At 41.2% G+C, this 13,512-nt stretch overlaps 1 protein-coding gene across 2 annotated transcripts in view; it reads left to right on the forward strand.

The window, feature by feature from the left end:
- Nucleotides 1–13,512, forward strand: part of SLC44A1 (solute carrier family 44 member 1) — a 179,428-nt gene that overhangs the window by 123,611 nt on the left and 42,305 nt on the right. Inside the window, exon 16 of one of the 2 annotated variants that reach the window (XM_084771959.1) lies at nucleotides 610–3,017. The exons of the other annotated variant lie outside the window; for it this stretch is intronic. Coding sequence (XP_084628085.1) covers nucleotides 610–633 — 24 coding nt within the window. The 3' untranslated portion in view covers nucleotides 634–3,017. Of the gene's footprint in view, nucleotides 1–609; nucleotides 3,018–13,512 lie in introns of those variants that run through there. 2 annotated transcript variants of the gene reach the window in all.

Here is a 13,512-nt window from a genome sequence, read left to right on the forward strand (position 1 = left end):
ATCCTAGCACTTTGGCACTGAAGTGAGGGGGTCATAGAAAGTTAGCCTCCTGCTCTCGTTTGCTGTGTTCCTCTTCAGATGGAGGGGCTCCACGGGAGCCTCGCATCTGGCTTGCAGTACATACAGCGAAGCCACTGCCGCCTGTCTCCCTTTATATGGACTGTCTGCATTTAGATCTTGATTATTATTATACATTTAGGAAAATGAGATTTTCTGATTGTCCTCTTGATAGGGTGTCTTTGAACTAAATAAGAAACTGCCACTTTTCTCCTTGAGCTATTTAAAAGAACCTCACTAGTTTAAAACCCTTTTAAGATTCATGAGGTCTCTGTACCATTCTGAGAGCAGTTTGCTGAGTGAAACGGCATGCTTTTGGAGCTCTGTCACACAAGGCTAAGATTTCTCTGGGGTGTGGGCTGAAGTGTGCTGTGCGTGTCTCCCCGGTGACCCTGTGGGAAGTATTTCAGCACGGTAGGCTCAAGAGTGGAGTGTCAACCTCATGTCCCACTTTGCTGTTGTGACCGTGTGTGTATATACTAATGGCATCATTCATCTGTCCTTTCAATGGTAATTTTCTAAGATTATACTCTGTATGGCTTTGTTTTCTAGGCTTCGGGAGCAAGTTCTGCTTGAACATAGCCGACGGTTATGGACCCCATTGACATTCCAAAACAATATATACACATAACTATGTCTTTGTGTGTGTGGATGTGTGTATATATGTATATGTATGTGTGTATATATATGTATATGTATATACACACACACACATAATCAGCCAAAATCAGAGAAAAGGAACAGGGATTTAATACCTTTTTTATGCTTATTTTTGTCAAACATGTACTCCTTTCATACGGGTGGCTTTTACAAGGCAACTTCCGTCATTTAATGTTTTCAATTGTAATTGTCTTAATGGAAATGTTAGATTCATATCTGATTAACATTTTTAATAACTAGAGGAAATTTTAACTTTAGTTACTTAACCTAGGTAAAATTATTATACCAAATTCTTGTGTAAGTTTTTGCAGGGGTGATTCCCTGGTGTGTGTTTAAAATCAGTATCTTATTTTACTGACGCATAAGCCCTAGTGTGTCAGGCTAGGTGTGTGCGTCCAGGTAAATAAGAGACTTCTCCAATCTGTTTTCCCCAATCAAAGAAGCCATGCCATTTTCCTTTCAGAAGCATATGAGTGGGCCCTTTATGGGAAGTTTCATAGTAACTCATGCATTCGTCAGCCGACATTCAAAAGTAACCAACTCCTCAGGTATTTGTAGTTTACCCTAAGGCTTCTGTAGAAGAGAGTGAGAAAAACAGAGAGAGAAAGGGGTAGATGATCTTTATTATGCAAACTTTTTTCTTGTATTTTGTCTCGTTCCTTTTTGATTCCTGGTAGCATCCGCCACACATTTGTGTGCCTGATTTGGAAGGAAGCTGGGGCACCCAGCAAGTGTAGCCTTTACGTTTCTGCGTATTGATTTTCACCTTAGGTAATTCTAGAAGGAATACAAAAGAGAGGGATGAAGCATGAAGCATTGGGATTCTCAGTGCTTCGCTTCTGTTTCAGAGACAGGTCAGGAGCTTAGGGTTAAACGGCCATCTACTCAAATGCTTGCTATAAAATCTGAACACACTGGCAGGTGCTCCACTCCTTGGCTATCTGTTGAGTATCCAGAGTTCTACAGTGGTTAGCTGAAGACTTGGTTAGTGTTGTTAATCCTCAAGTGTGAATGTGCTTTATGTTTGCGGGTACGTTTGGGGTTTTTTTTGTTTCGTTTTGCTGGATTTTTTTTTTTCATTCCTAAAGCTTACCAGATATGAATGGCTAATATTCCATTGTTCTGCTTATTGTAATGGTGAATGCTTTAAGAAAAAAAAAAGTGTAATTTGCTAAGAATAATTCATGATCTGTTTATGCGATAACTCCTTTTTGTTACAATTTTTTTAAAAGAAGCTATTTTTGTTAATGTAAAGTAAATATTTCAGAGCAAATTTTTTAAACTTATTGCACTAAATACAGGCTCTGTAAAAAAAAAAAAAAAAGCCTCAGCATTTATCATTCCATGAAAGGAAAATCTTTTGAAAGAAAGCATTGCCTGTCAGAACTAGACGGTGAATCAGACTGGGGTTATGGAACTGCGTACGGTGTCCTGAGGGCTCAGTAAGCAGCTGTTTGCTAATGTGCTTCCTTTCAAAGGGTTGGACCTTTAAATTGCTGCAAAAGGTAAATTGTATTTTCTTTTTTAAGTACTGGTGTTCTTTAATCTAGCTAGGCTAAATTTTGCTAAATGCCTTGGTTTCCTTTCAAAGCTCATGAATATTTCTGAACCTTCAGAGTATCTGCAATAAGAGTCTGGATTAAAACAACAACAAACCACACACACACACACACACACACACACACACATACACACACACGTAAGAGTTCATGTCTAAGCAGGATCTGGGAAACCAGCGTTCAGAGCATAGCTATCGCTAAATAATAATTTGCCAGCAATTAACATCTACCATCTAGTCTTGCCAGATAGTGTCACTGTACTTTTATATCACTTGAAATGGAATTTAATTGTGTAACTAACAACTGTCCCACTAGGTGAGAGAGAAAAATCATGTGAGAAAATCAGAATATCATGTGACTTGTAGCCACGCAGATTTTTGACATTTACAAACATTGGGAACTAAAGTTAGAATGGGCCACAGCCTGGAAGATGGGTGTCACACCGGAAGACATTCCAGGAGCTAGCCATTTTAGGAGGTGTCCCTCCAGAGTGACGTGATGATGGACTTGAACTTGGGAATCAGGTTCTGCTCACTTGGACATCCCTGCATCATGGACTCTCGCTGCCCCTGTTCCATGTGCTCGCAATTCCAGCTACTGGAAACCACCAGGAATGCTTTCTAATTATCATTTGCAACTAGAACTGTAATCAGAAAGAAAATTTGTATTTTTGTATAACTTGATTGTGTGCCATTTTATATAACAGGTCCTGTTTTACAAATAAATTTTGTTTTACTAACATTGTGTTTATAGAAATTATGATCTATGTGTAACTATGTCATTTGAGTTCAATTAATTTCCAGGCTGTCTTCCCTAAGCAAATTTGTGTGCCATATAGCTATATGCAAATATGCATATCTATTGCACGGGTGCACACAGAGTGATATTTGATGTATGTAATATCACTCTGCCCCGAGCTCCATTCTTTGATTAATTTGAGAAAGCCCAACAGAGGCCTCTTAGTAATCCTTAACTGCTCTGCTTGGGCATTGCTGCTGCCTCTTCCATTCCTTTGCAAGTCATCCTCCTAGCTCCGGGCTGCCTTAATGCCATGTGCTCACCGCCTCCATCTCCCGCCCAAGTGAGAAGAACAGACCAAGAACAAAAACTAACCATGGAGCCTGCCACCTGAATAGGCCGTCGTCGGTTCTATATTGTGACATCCTCCTTTTTCTGTGATGGTTTTTCAACACTACACTCTGGAGTCTCTGGAGTTAGACTTGGGGAGGGGGGGTCTCCTTTTCTCAATGGCAGTGGTGTCCACAGTGCCACAAGGTCTCTGCCACCAGATAATTAAAGAGCCTGGTGCATGATGTTTAAGTGGCCCTGTGACTGTAGTGTGGGAGGAAAGGGATTAAATTTATTCCAGTGTGAACCCATGAGCCCGTCTTTAACAAGAGGCTTACTGATGCAATAATGATAAATAGTTAACAATTTAGTGAGGGCGCTGAGATTGTATAATCCTTGCGTGGATGAGCAGAGCTCAACCCAGGTCGCTCTTGAGGCCATCTCCCGCAGCGGTTCCTTGACATTTTCATCCTAGCCTGCAGGTATGGATGCTCTAAGATGATGAGGCCGCTTAAGTAGCTTAGCTGGCTTGGTTCTCCGTCTTCCCCGGTGGAGGTACTTATTGAGTCCCTTTCAAAATTATGCTTGAAATAAGTATTTCCTCTGGTAGAGATGTTCTTTTACTCTAGGTTTTTCCTTCCTTCCTTTTTTCTCTTTCTTTCAATGAATGTCATTACCCTGGTAACTGTAACCTCTGGCCAATACCGTGGAACATGATATCTGCCTCCCGAGTGCTTTCTGGTGATGCTGCCCTGGTAGGGTGCAGACTCCTTTATCCTGGTCCTGGGCCACTTTAAGCTTCAAACATGAGTACCTCTCCCTGCCTCCTCAGAATACTAGTACAGGAAAGGCGTGCTCCAGGTATCTGCGAGCCGCACAGAGCTACCACCCGCTCCACCCCTGGGCCTCAGACATCCCTGCCATGCAGCCCCTGCTGCTGAGGACTCTTTCAGGAGGTCCCTCCACCTTCAGAGCAGCCAGTGTTGTGACTGGAGCTATTGCCTATGGTGACTTGAACTTCTTTTTTTTTTTTTTTTTTTTTTTTTTAATTGTTGGCTTCTCATTTGAGTTGGGATTCCCAATAGCCTTCCTGCACTTTCTGAGACCTTTCCTCCAAAAGGGTCTGTGAGCTTTCATCTCTTGAAGCAAGGTTCAGTGATGGAAGCAGTTGCTTAACATTCACAGGCCCACTACCACGCTTCTCCCTCCAAACACCAACATCAGCTCAATATTGTTTTGCTTTGGCCACTTAGAAAACACAAACAAGCAAGCAAACAATCCTCGGAAATCTGGAGGCGTCTCACTGCAGCAGACAGTTCATCTCTGCATCCCCTTGCGCTTGCAGCTGACAGACAGCGCCCGCCTCAGTTGTTAAGACGCACTCTGTGAATATATATTAGAGACTATGAGATCCTGAGTCAATACACAGAGCAGAGATCTGTGTGTTCTATATTCATAAGCAGAGAATGCCTTTTGCTTTATATGCATAGCCATGTGGCTGTGTATATTACGGACTTCGCGTTAGCCCTTTTGAAAAGTAGGCATTGTTCCTACACAGTGGCCACTTGCAGAATTAACTTGTCTTCATTTAGTAGAATATGGCCCAGTTTTTGAAAAAGCAGGATCATTGAATATGTCAAGAAAAAAAAGTCTGAAGTTAGCAAACTTAAAAACAATATTAAAACTCAATATACTCTATACAGTGGAAAGTTTGAAATGACATACTTTTCCCATTCAGATTTCACAAATTTGAGCCAAAATTATATTCTTTATTTTAAGAGGACAATTTCAATTCAAAATTTAACACTTTGAAAATATCTTTCTTATAGAAATCCTCAATGCAGAATTTTTAAACTCGTGACTTTCTGTGGAAAACCTTTCTTTTCTACAGAACTGTTGTGTTCTTTCTTCCTCCCTTTATATGTGTAACAATAGACCAACAATGAATGAATTTCATTCTTGCATGAACAATTGATGCTTTTGTAAATTACAAGTACAGGATTTAGATTTGGTATTTCTAGGGAGCATCATTACTGAATTTATTCAAAAGATAAATAGTTAGGGACCCAAATATTACACTCTTCTTTAGTTTTGATACTCAGTTTTACAACCTAAATGACTTTCCGGACCAGAAAGCTCCAAAAAAATCAAGCATTTAATCATAATAGAACCAAGATCTAGTTGATTATGAAAACACTGATTCATTTATACATGTTCCAGATATTTCTCTCTTTTAGTATTTTAAATTCAAAAGCAGGTTTGATTGTCCATAGGATCCGTTCATACCTGTGGAAGCTATGAGCTGCCTCTCAGATGTACCTCAGTGAACATCTAATCTGTTCCTACAGGCTGTTAGGCCCCCCACCAACTATCCATGGAGCAGATGCTGTTCACCTCTGGCCTGAATCAATTTTATAACTAAAAATAGTATATGATTTAGTTCCAGGCCTGGACATAGAAGCTACACTAGTCTGAACGGGCAGCTTTAAATTATCGCAGCACTAAGATTTCCTACCGTGGAAGTATGAGGTGGAGTCTGTCCTGAGGGAATTTTAGTCAGTGAACCAAATTATTTGTAGTGAGGTGGGGTGCACCCTAAATCAGATAAAAAAAAGGGGGGGAGAATCCTTGTAATTATCCATCTACCAAGACATGTAGCTAGTTTGACGTACCTCAGATACAGCATTATGAGGCACACTGTACCCAATAGATAAGTGTCTTAAAATGCATCTGTGAACATGAGGAAAAACAGACAACAATAATGAGTTGACTGAAGTAGGGTGGGTTTTTGATTTAAAATAAAAGTTTGGTGAACAATTGAAGGAGCTGATTCTAGCAGTAGAAGTTCGACTTCACCCAGCACACACACACACATGCGCACCCGCGTGCGCGCGCGCGCACACACACACACACACACACACACACTCACATCAACCTGGGAGGTGCTGTCTGCTTTAGTTTTCCCCAAGGTAGAGGGCAGGGTTAGACTACTCTGCTGGTTAATCCTGTGTCCTTCCTCATGCTTCGAGGAAGCCTGAGTCCTTCACTTCCACGGCTCACTGTTAGGAAGGCTCTTTAGGAAAGATCCATGCTTTCACCTGAGTGGGTCTCAGTTCACAGTCTGATTAAGTAAAACTACTATGTTGTCTGGCTGAACATCGCGTTGATGAGCAAGTAACAAAAGTCAGCTCTCTGAGCACCTTAAAGGCTGGAATGAACCACTCATGGTTGTAAATGGAGACGCTGTAAATTTATGTAATAGGTGGGAAAGGCCCAAAATTTAATAACTTGATTGATCCATTTGTCATAGAAGCATATAACTTACGGGGAAATATCTGACTTTTGTCTTTGGATTTACCTGCACCTCCTGCTGGCTGGGAATATTGTTTGTGCTAGTTGTTGCTAGAGAAATGGATTTTAAATCCATGAGTAAAAGTAAGCTGTGAGAAGATGTACAGAGATAGAAGGGGTCCCCCGAACTACTCTATCAGCCTCTAAAAACTGAGGGCCCTCCTCATTCACCGTGTTACTACCAGGGCAGGCCTTCCTTGCCCCACAAGTTGTGTCAGGATTATATTATGGAGAAGTGTGGAAGCTGGAGATTTTGAGCCATGGACGATTAGCTAACACTCTCTCTGGCCTTTGGCTTCCAGTACTCTCCTCAGAACTTCTTCTTGAGTTTTTTTTTGTTTGTTTGTTTTTTGTTTTTTGTTTTTTGTTTGTTTGTTTTCCAAGACAGAGTTTCTCTGTGTAGCCTTGGCCATCCTGGACTCACTTTGTAGACCAGGCTGGCCTCGAACTCACAGCGATCCGCGTACCTCTGCCTCCCGAGTGCTGGGATTAAAGGCGTGTGCCACCACGCCCGGCTTCTTCTTGAGTTTTAATTTTCAAAGATGATCATCTGGAGAAAGAGAACTCTTTTTTTTCTGTGTTGCTCTATTGAGACTCCCTTCCATCCTCTATGCGAGCACTGAACTCTTAAAATGAGAAGTTTCCACAAGACAGTGTCAATACTTAGGACCACCAGATGCACTTCTGCTAGACCTCCCATCTAGTGAAGTCACTCCAGGTAGGCTGTTAGCTGGTTAGACGACGCGGCCTGGGGGAGAACTGCAGCTGACAGGCAGGGAAGAGCACGAGGCCATCTAACAAACCAAAGACACAGAGCCTGTGTTTTGCAGACCAAACAGTCCAGCTATCTGTACTGACTGGCCCAGCCTTCCTGAACTTGAGTTTAGGCTAGAGCTTCTAGACTAAAGACAACTGGGGGAGTCTTGGAGTCTAGTCAATACAATGGAGGCCTGCTACTTATTGCTTTCTCAGGCAGACGTCACAGCCCGTGCCAAGGCTAGGCATTGTCCTGGTGATGAAAGCACAAAACATTCTAATGCCTTTTTATTTATTTATTTATTTATTTATTTATTTATTTATTTATTTGGTCCTTTGCTTTTGTTTTGTTTTGTTTGCCATCTGTATCTATTTTCAGAGTGCTGAAATACAGTTAAGCCTTCCATGGATTCCACAGTTGGGGGTCATCTACCTTCATGTTACTTTGGGTTCTTTCTTATCACGGTGTCACTACACTATGCATGTGAGGAAACAAACATGGAGGTGCTTGAACACGCCCCACAGATGCCCTTGTAGCCCTGGTATTTGTGACTGTCATGACTAACACAGTGCAGACTTTACAGACAGAGCGTTACGCTCTCGCAGGACTCAAGAACTATGTATATTAAGCAATTCAGTTTCTGAAGCAATCAACTCTTGCAGGCAAATGAACTGCCTAGAGCTCTGAATTGGCTAGCATTCCATCTGGCTTCAAAGTTCAATGAGCTTATATGAAATGGAGCTTTGAAATGTTTTACCTGTGCAGAAATATGAACTAGAAAAAAAAAGTGCTGGTTTAATGCTAAGTTTTCTCTGTGTACGGACTCAGTTGCCAGAATTATAATGAAAACTGTATTTTAGTCTAACAAATGTATTGAATTTTTTATGTAATAAATAAAATTTTATAGGAAAGAATGTCATTTGTTTACTGTGTCCTAACCCTTTCCCACACTTGTGGTGGCAGTTGATAGAGGTGGTCCTCACTTCAGATCAGCTCACTGCTGCGAGAGAGGCAGAGCAGCTTTCAGCTCTTCCTTCCCAACTATCATCTGAGCCTGTCCCAGGGTCGTACACCATGAAGTGTTAGTGTACTGAAACACATTTCTAAAGTGCAAAGCTTATCTACTGTTTCATTGCTGGAATCTGCGTGGTCACGTGGCTGTATAAGGGATACAGTTACAACTGAGTCCAATCCAGGTAGAGAAGAGGGCCTCCCACGTGTAATTTTCACCACGGAAAGCATTCATTGCACAGGTGCAGTGGCATCGGTGACTAAAGCTTCCATTTGTAGTGATTTAGGGTGTGTGTACAGTTGAGGCAGGCCATCGTTTAAGAAGCAGCTATGCCTGTTATAATTTGTAAAAATCAAGTTTTTTCAAAACTAACCATTTTAAGTGATACTAAGAACTCAGAAAGGATACTTCCTAAGTGGAGGATCTGTGGCAAAACCAGTAAATCTCTCCTTGTTTTGTAAGTTGAGATTTTTCCTGGGGCCTGAGTGATGCCTAGTTAGCCCTGGTGTGTATACTAGGCTGCTAAAAGGGGCTGCTAACAGAGCATTTGTGAGGTTCTGACAATAGCGAGTGTTTGAGATACTGAAAAACTAGCCAGTCTAGACTTGGGGCATTCTTTGGCCTTCTTCTGATGCAGAATTACACCATATCTCCTATATAATCCTCCTATTTATTAAGGAGCTTATGAAAAGCTTTATTTCCTGAGTGGTACCCTGAAGTCATTTTCTATGCTATGTCCATGAAAAGTATACCATGTAATAGAACCTCAAATTTTAGAAAATAGAAGAAAACCCAAGGTCTCTTTCACACATGTCACTTAATGACAAGGACACATTGTGAAGGGCGTATCATGAGGTAAAGTCGTTATTGTGTAAACATCTTTGAATGTGTTTATACACAACCTTAGATGGATGCAATATCCCTGGATAAAATGATATTTTAAAAGAGACTGCCTTTGTAAATGCAGTCAATCAGTGACCAAAATATTACGGCTGTGCTCATACGTCCCAGCTGGATGTACACACAGTGGTTCAAATCTGAGCTGGTCATGGAGGCAGAACAGTTTAAGGAAGGCAGCAGTGTCTTAGGAGGCTGCTTGGCTTCTGCCTCTCACCAGGTGCCGTGGGAGTGACCCACGCAGCACATGCTTGTACCTCCTCATATCACTGTCTTAGATGCAGCACATAGTAGTGAGACCTTTAATTTCATGTTGTGTTTCATTTATTGTTCAGACTCTGAGAAACATAGCTTTAGGAGTTTCACCTAGGTTAACTTCAGGTTTCTGGGAAAATTGGAGCTGGCTATCAAACTATGTCATGGCCTCATCAAAATTTTAATAGAAATCTTATTAAAGATCCTCATATCTTACCAAGATCCCAGGCCAGAGCTGTGAGCATAGCTGCCTTTAAGATGAAATGGGGTGTTCAGCCCTGTAGCCTCATACTGGGAGACACGATGGTAGGGATTTGTGGTCAGTTACCTTCTCCATCTTCCACAAAGGATTCTTTCAGCTTACAACAAAATAACTTTAACAAAAATCCCCCTACTCTCCTAAAAAAAAGAGACAAAGGAAAATAGCTATTTAATAAACCCTTGGCTCAGCATAAGATTAAACTTAACCTCTGTGCCCCTCCCCTCATTCCCAGCAAAGAGAAAAAGTGAAAACAGGGACATACATTTTAAATGTTAAGTAAAAGGGATGGTTACACAGGAGGTTAATAGGAAGGATGGGCAGGACTGGCTGTATATATGATATAGTAATAGTTAATAGATTAGAATAACATTCACAGTGGAGTCACTGTGCAGGGAGGGAAGGAATGCTTATGGCATTATTCCACATGGTAAAGTAAATGGCCTATGCTTTTTAAAGCTCCAGTAGATGCCTTATTGAATTTGTTGACATTGATAGTTGACAGGGTAACCGAAAATTGTTAAGATAGAAAGTTGTTAAAGATTATTTTTTAATCTTGAGATATAAATATTCATAGCCAATATTTTTGGGTTTTGGGTTTTTTGGGGGGGCTTTGTTGTTATTTGTTTTTTGGTTTTGGTTTTGTTTCATTGAGACAAGGTCTTATTATGTAGTACATACTGGCTTTGAATTCATGATCCTCCTGCCTCAAACCTGAAATGAAATTAGCCTGGTTACTGGCTAATCTTTGACAAAGGTCTGTTAATTTTATGAATCTTGAATGCCTCTAAATTTGTCTGATGGCAGCTTTGAGATTAGTTGCCACCGGTTCATAGTGTCACTCCCAAAGAGTAAACATGAAATAGTGAGTTTTAAAAATGGATCAAGAAAATTACCAACTGTGGTTGCAAATATTTTTTATAATTTTCTTTCTAATGTTTATTTATCTCACTCACATTCATGGATATTATTTTTAGCATTTTACCTCTATTGACTCTTGCCCAAGCATTCAGGTTTTCAAAGCACTAATTTTCATAAAACTGATCTTGTCTTGTTTTTATTGGTGTACATAGTGTTTAAATAACATTAGAGCAACTCCTCACCCACCATAAGATACCTCAACAAACAACTGACTTCTGCCAAGCATAGCACATTAATGCCAGAACAGGCGAGGGCGCTGAACACTGAGCACTCTGGAATCATCAGCCATAATAGTCTACAAAAGGCCAGAGAATGTCAGGTAATCTGGCAAGACAGTTAAATGGAAGTCATTGTGTTAAAATGATAATTATCCTTGTGTTAAAACGATCATTAAGCTCTGTGTTGGGAGCTTATGGGTAATTTTGGTATAGCTGTTTTTGTTTTCTTTGCTTGACTGAGTACATAAAATACTTGTGGTTTTTTTTTTTTTTTTTTTTTTTTAATGAAGACATCATGCTATATTGAAAGCAAAAGGCCAGGTAAGCCAATAAAATGATAGTAACTGATCTAGTGCACTAGAAGAGAACATTCCCCAGAAAGTCCTAGTTCTGGTAAGAATTTAATAGAAATAACCATACATCAAGTGAATCAAGGAGGGGATGTTAACTAAATGGCGCTCAGAACCACAGGTTCCCGGTTTGGAGACAAATCTAAGTCAAGTCTAACTAGATGTATTGTGATTTAGTCAAGGGAGGAGTCAAGAACACTAGTCAGGAGGATTTAATAAATTAAGAAGGGTTAGAAAGTCATAACCTGGTGCCATTCATATCAGATTTGTGGGAGATGTGAGGTGAGGCCCATTTCAGATGCTTTTCCTGCTGAGGCTTATACTCCTGTGTCCAATGCAGTGAGCACTCCTGAGGCCAGGCAGAGGATTGGGGGCCTCAGCCTAGTGGGGGACAAAGCCAGCAGTGGAGTTACAGTGAGAAGTGGAGGTGCGGAGCACCACGCAAAGTACTAAGGCCATCAGTAGACTCCCTAAGTCGTGAAGGGTGAAAAGGGTTACCCAGATGATGAAGGGGAAGGGCCAGTGACATTAAACTAAGACAGAGTTGTAGGATGGAGGAAAACAGAATCACCTAGACAACCATGGCAACGTAAGGAGGTACCGTCTTTCTGGGGATGTCCAGAGCAAAGAAGGTGCAGATGTGTGAGCGTGGAGAAAAAGGGGTACACTCATGTACTCCCATCTACACTGAATTTTAGGGAGCCTATAGCAGGCTCTATACAGGGAAGTGACCTAGGTGCATGGAGCCTGGAAAGGAAAGTGCAAGTGTAGCAGGGAAGAACAGCCGGCATGGTGACTGATTAGATACGTGCTTTATCACACACACACACACACACACACACACACACACACACACACACACACACACGCACGCATTGTGTGTAGACTAGAAATCCATTCCAGTCTTCCTATATGCCCCTGTTGCATATTTTTGAGGCAGGCCTCTTACATGGAGGCCTACCTACCCTTAGGATGATGTCACCTCTTTTGGGGGGAGGGGAAGCTGGTGACAGATGAATAAATTCATTAGAGCTCTGGTTCTCTAAGTCACTGGCTGTTGGAAATGCCAGTGACTCTCCTGCTCAATGCTCTGTGGCAAAATCTCTGTAGTGTACAAAGAAATGTGTTAGAGAAAATATGGAGGTCTGTAAACTGTTTCTCTAAGCTCTAAAGGGTTTTTCCATTGCCTGATGAATGAACGTCTGTAATCTCTCGGTTTCAGTTCCCAACCTAACCTGACTGAGGTGGCTGCAGAGAAAAGTGCCTGCTTTGCTGTCCTGCTTGTCCCCTTAACTATCTGTTTGTTTTTACATTAACCAGAAATAATTTACTTTTAGTGTATGCATGTTTACATATTTATACTCTTTCCCAGAAGGCATCCATACAGAAATATTATTAAAAGCAAAAGGCAGGCAAGACATAACAAATACCTCAAATTTTAGAGTGAATATGGGCACAGTACATTGAGACATTAAATACACTGAGCTTCCTCGAAATGTAAAAAGAAAAGAAACACACTAGCATCTGTAGAATTTTATCCAGTAGTAGAAGGCAGTACATGCAGTTTTCATAATACTGCGAATGCCAACTGTGTTCCCTCTCATTAAATACGTGACTTGGGACAAGTTAACTTGTGTTTGAGTCCCATTCTCCTCCTGTGCTATCTCCTTGAACAATAAATGAGATAACACATATACAAAACAAAACACTGGGTGCAAAAGTATTCTGCCCAGAGAGATGGCTCCATGGGTAAAGTACTTGCTTTATAAAGACCTGAGTTTGGCTCCCCAGAACTCATGTAGAAGCAGGATGTGACAGTGTGAGTGCCTGTATCCTCAGTGCTGGGGGTTGGGCTGGAGACAGGTGGATAAGGGATGCTTGCTGTCTCGCAGGGCTGGCCTGAACAGCAAGTTCCAGGTTCAGTGAGAGACCATGTCTGAAAACAATATGGTGGAAAAGGATAGAGGACTCCTCAGCAGCAACCTCTAGCCTTCACAAATGCACATGCGCATGCAAGGCTTTTGTTTTTAAGCAGGAAGAAAGAACTGCCTAGTCTCTACTGTTCACAAGTTCAGTCTGTTTAAGCCAGCGATGGGATAAACTGATGCATGCACTAGAGTGTACCAGTTGCGCTAACAGAATTTTTAG

The sequence above is a fragment of the Acomys minous genome (genome assembly GCF_964271855.1).
Source record: "Acomys minous genome assembly, chromosome: 1".
Classification (NCBI taxonomy): domain Eukaryota; kingdom Metazoa; phylum Chordata; class Mammalia; order Rodentia; family Muridae; genus Acomys; species Acomys minous.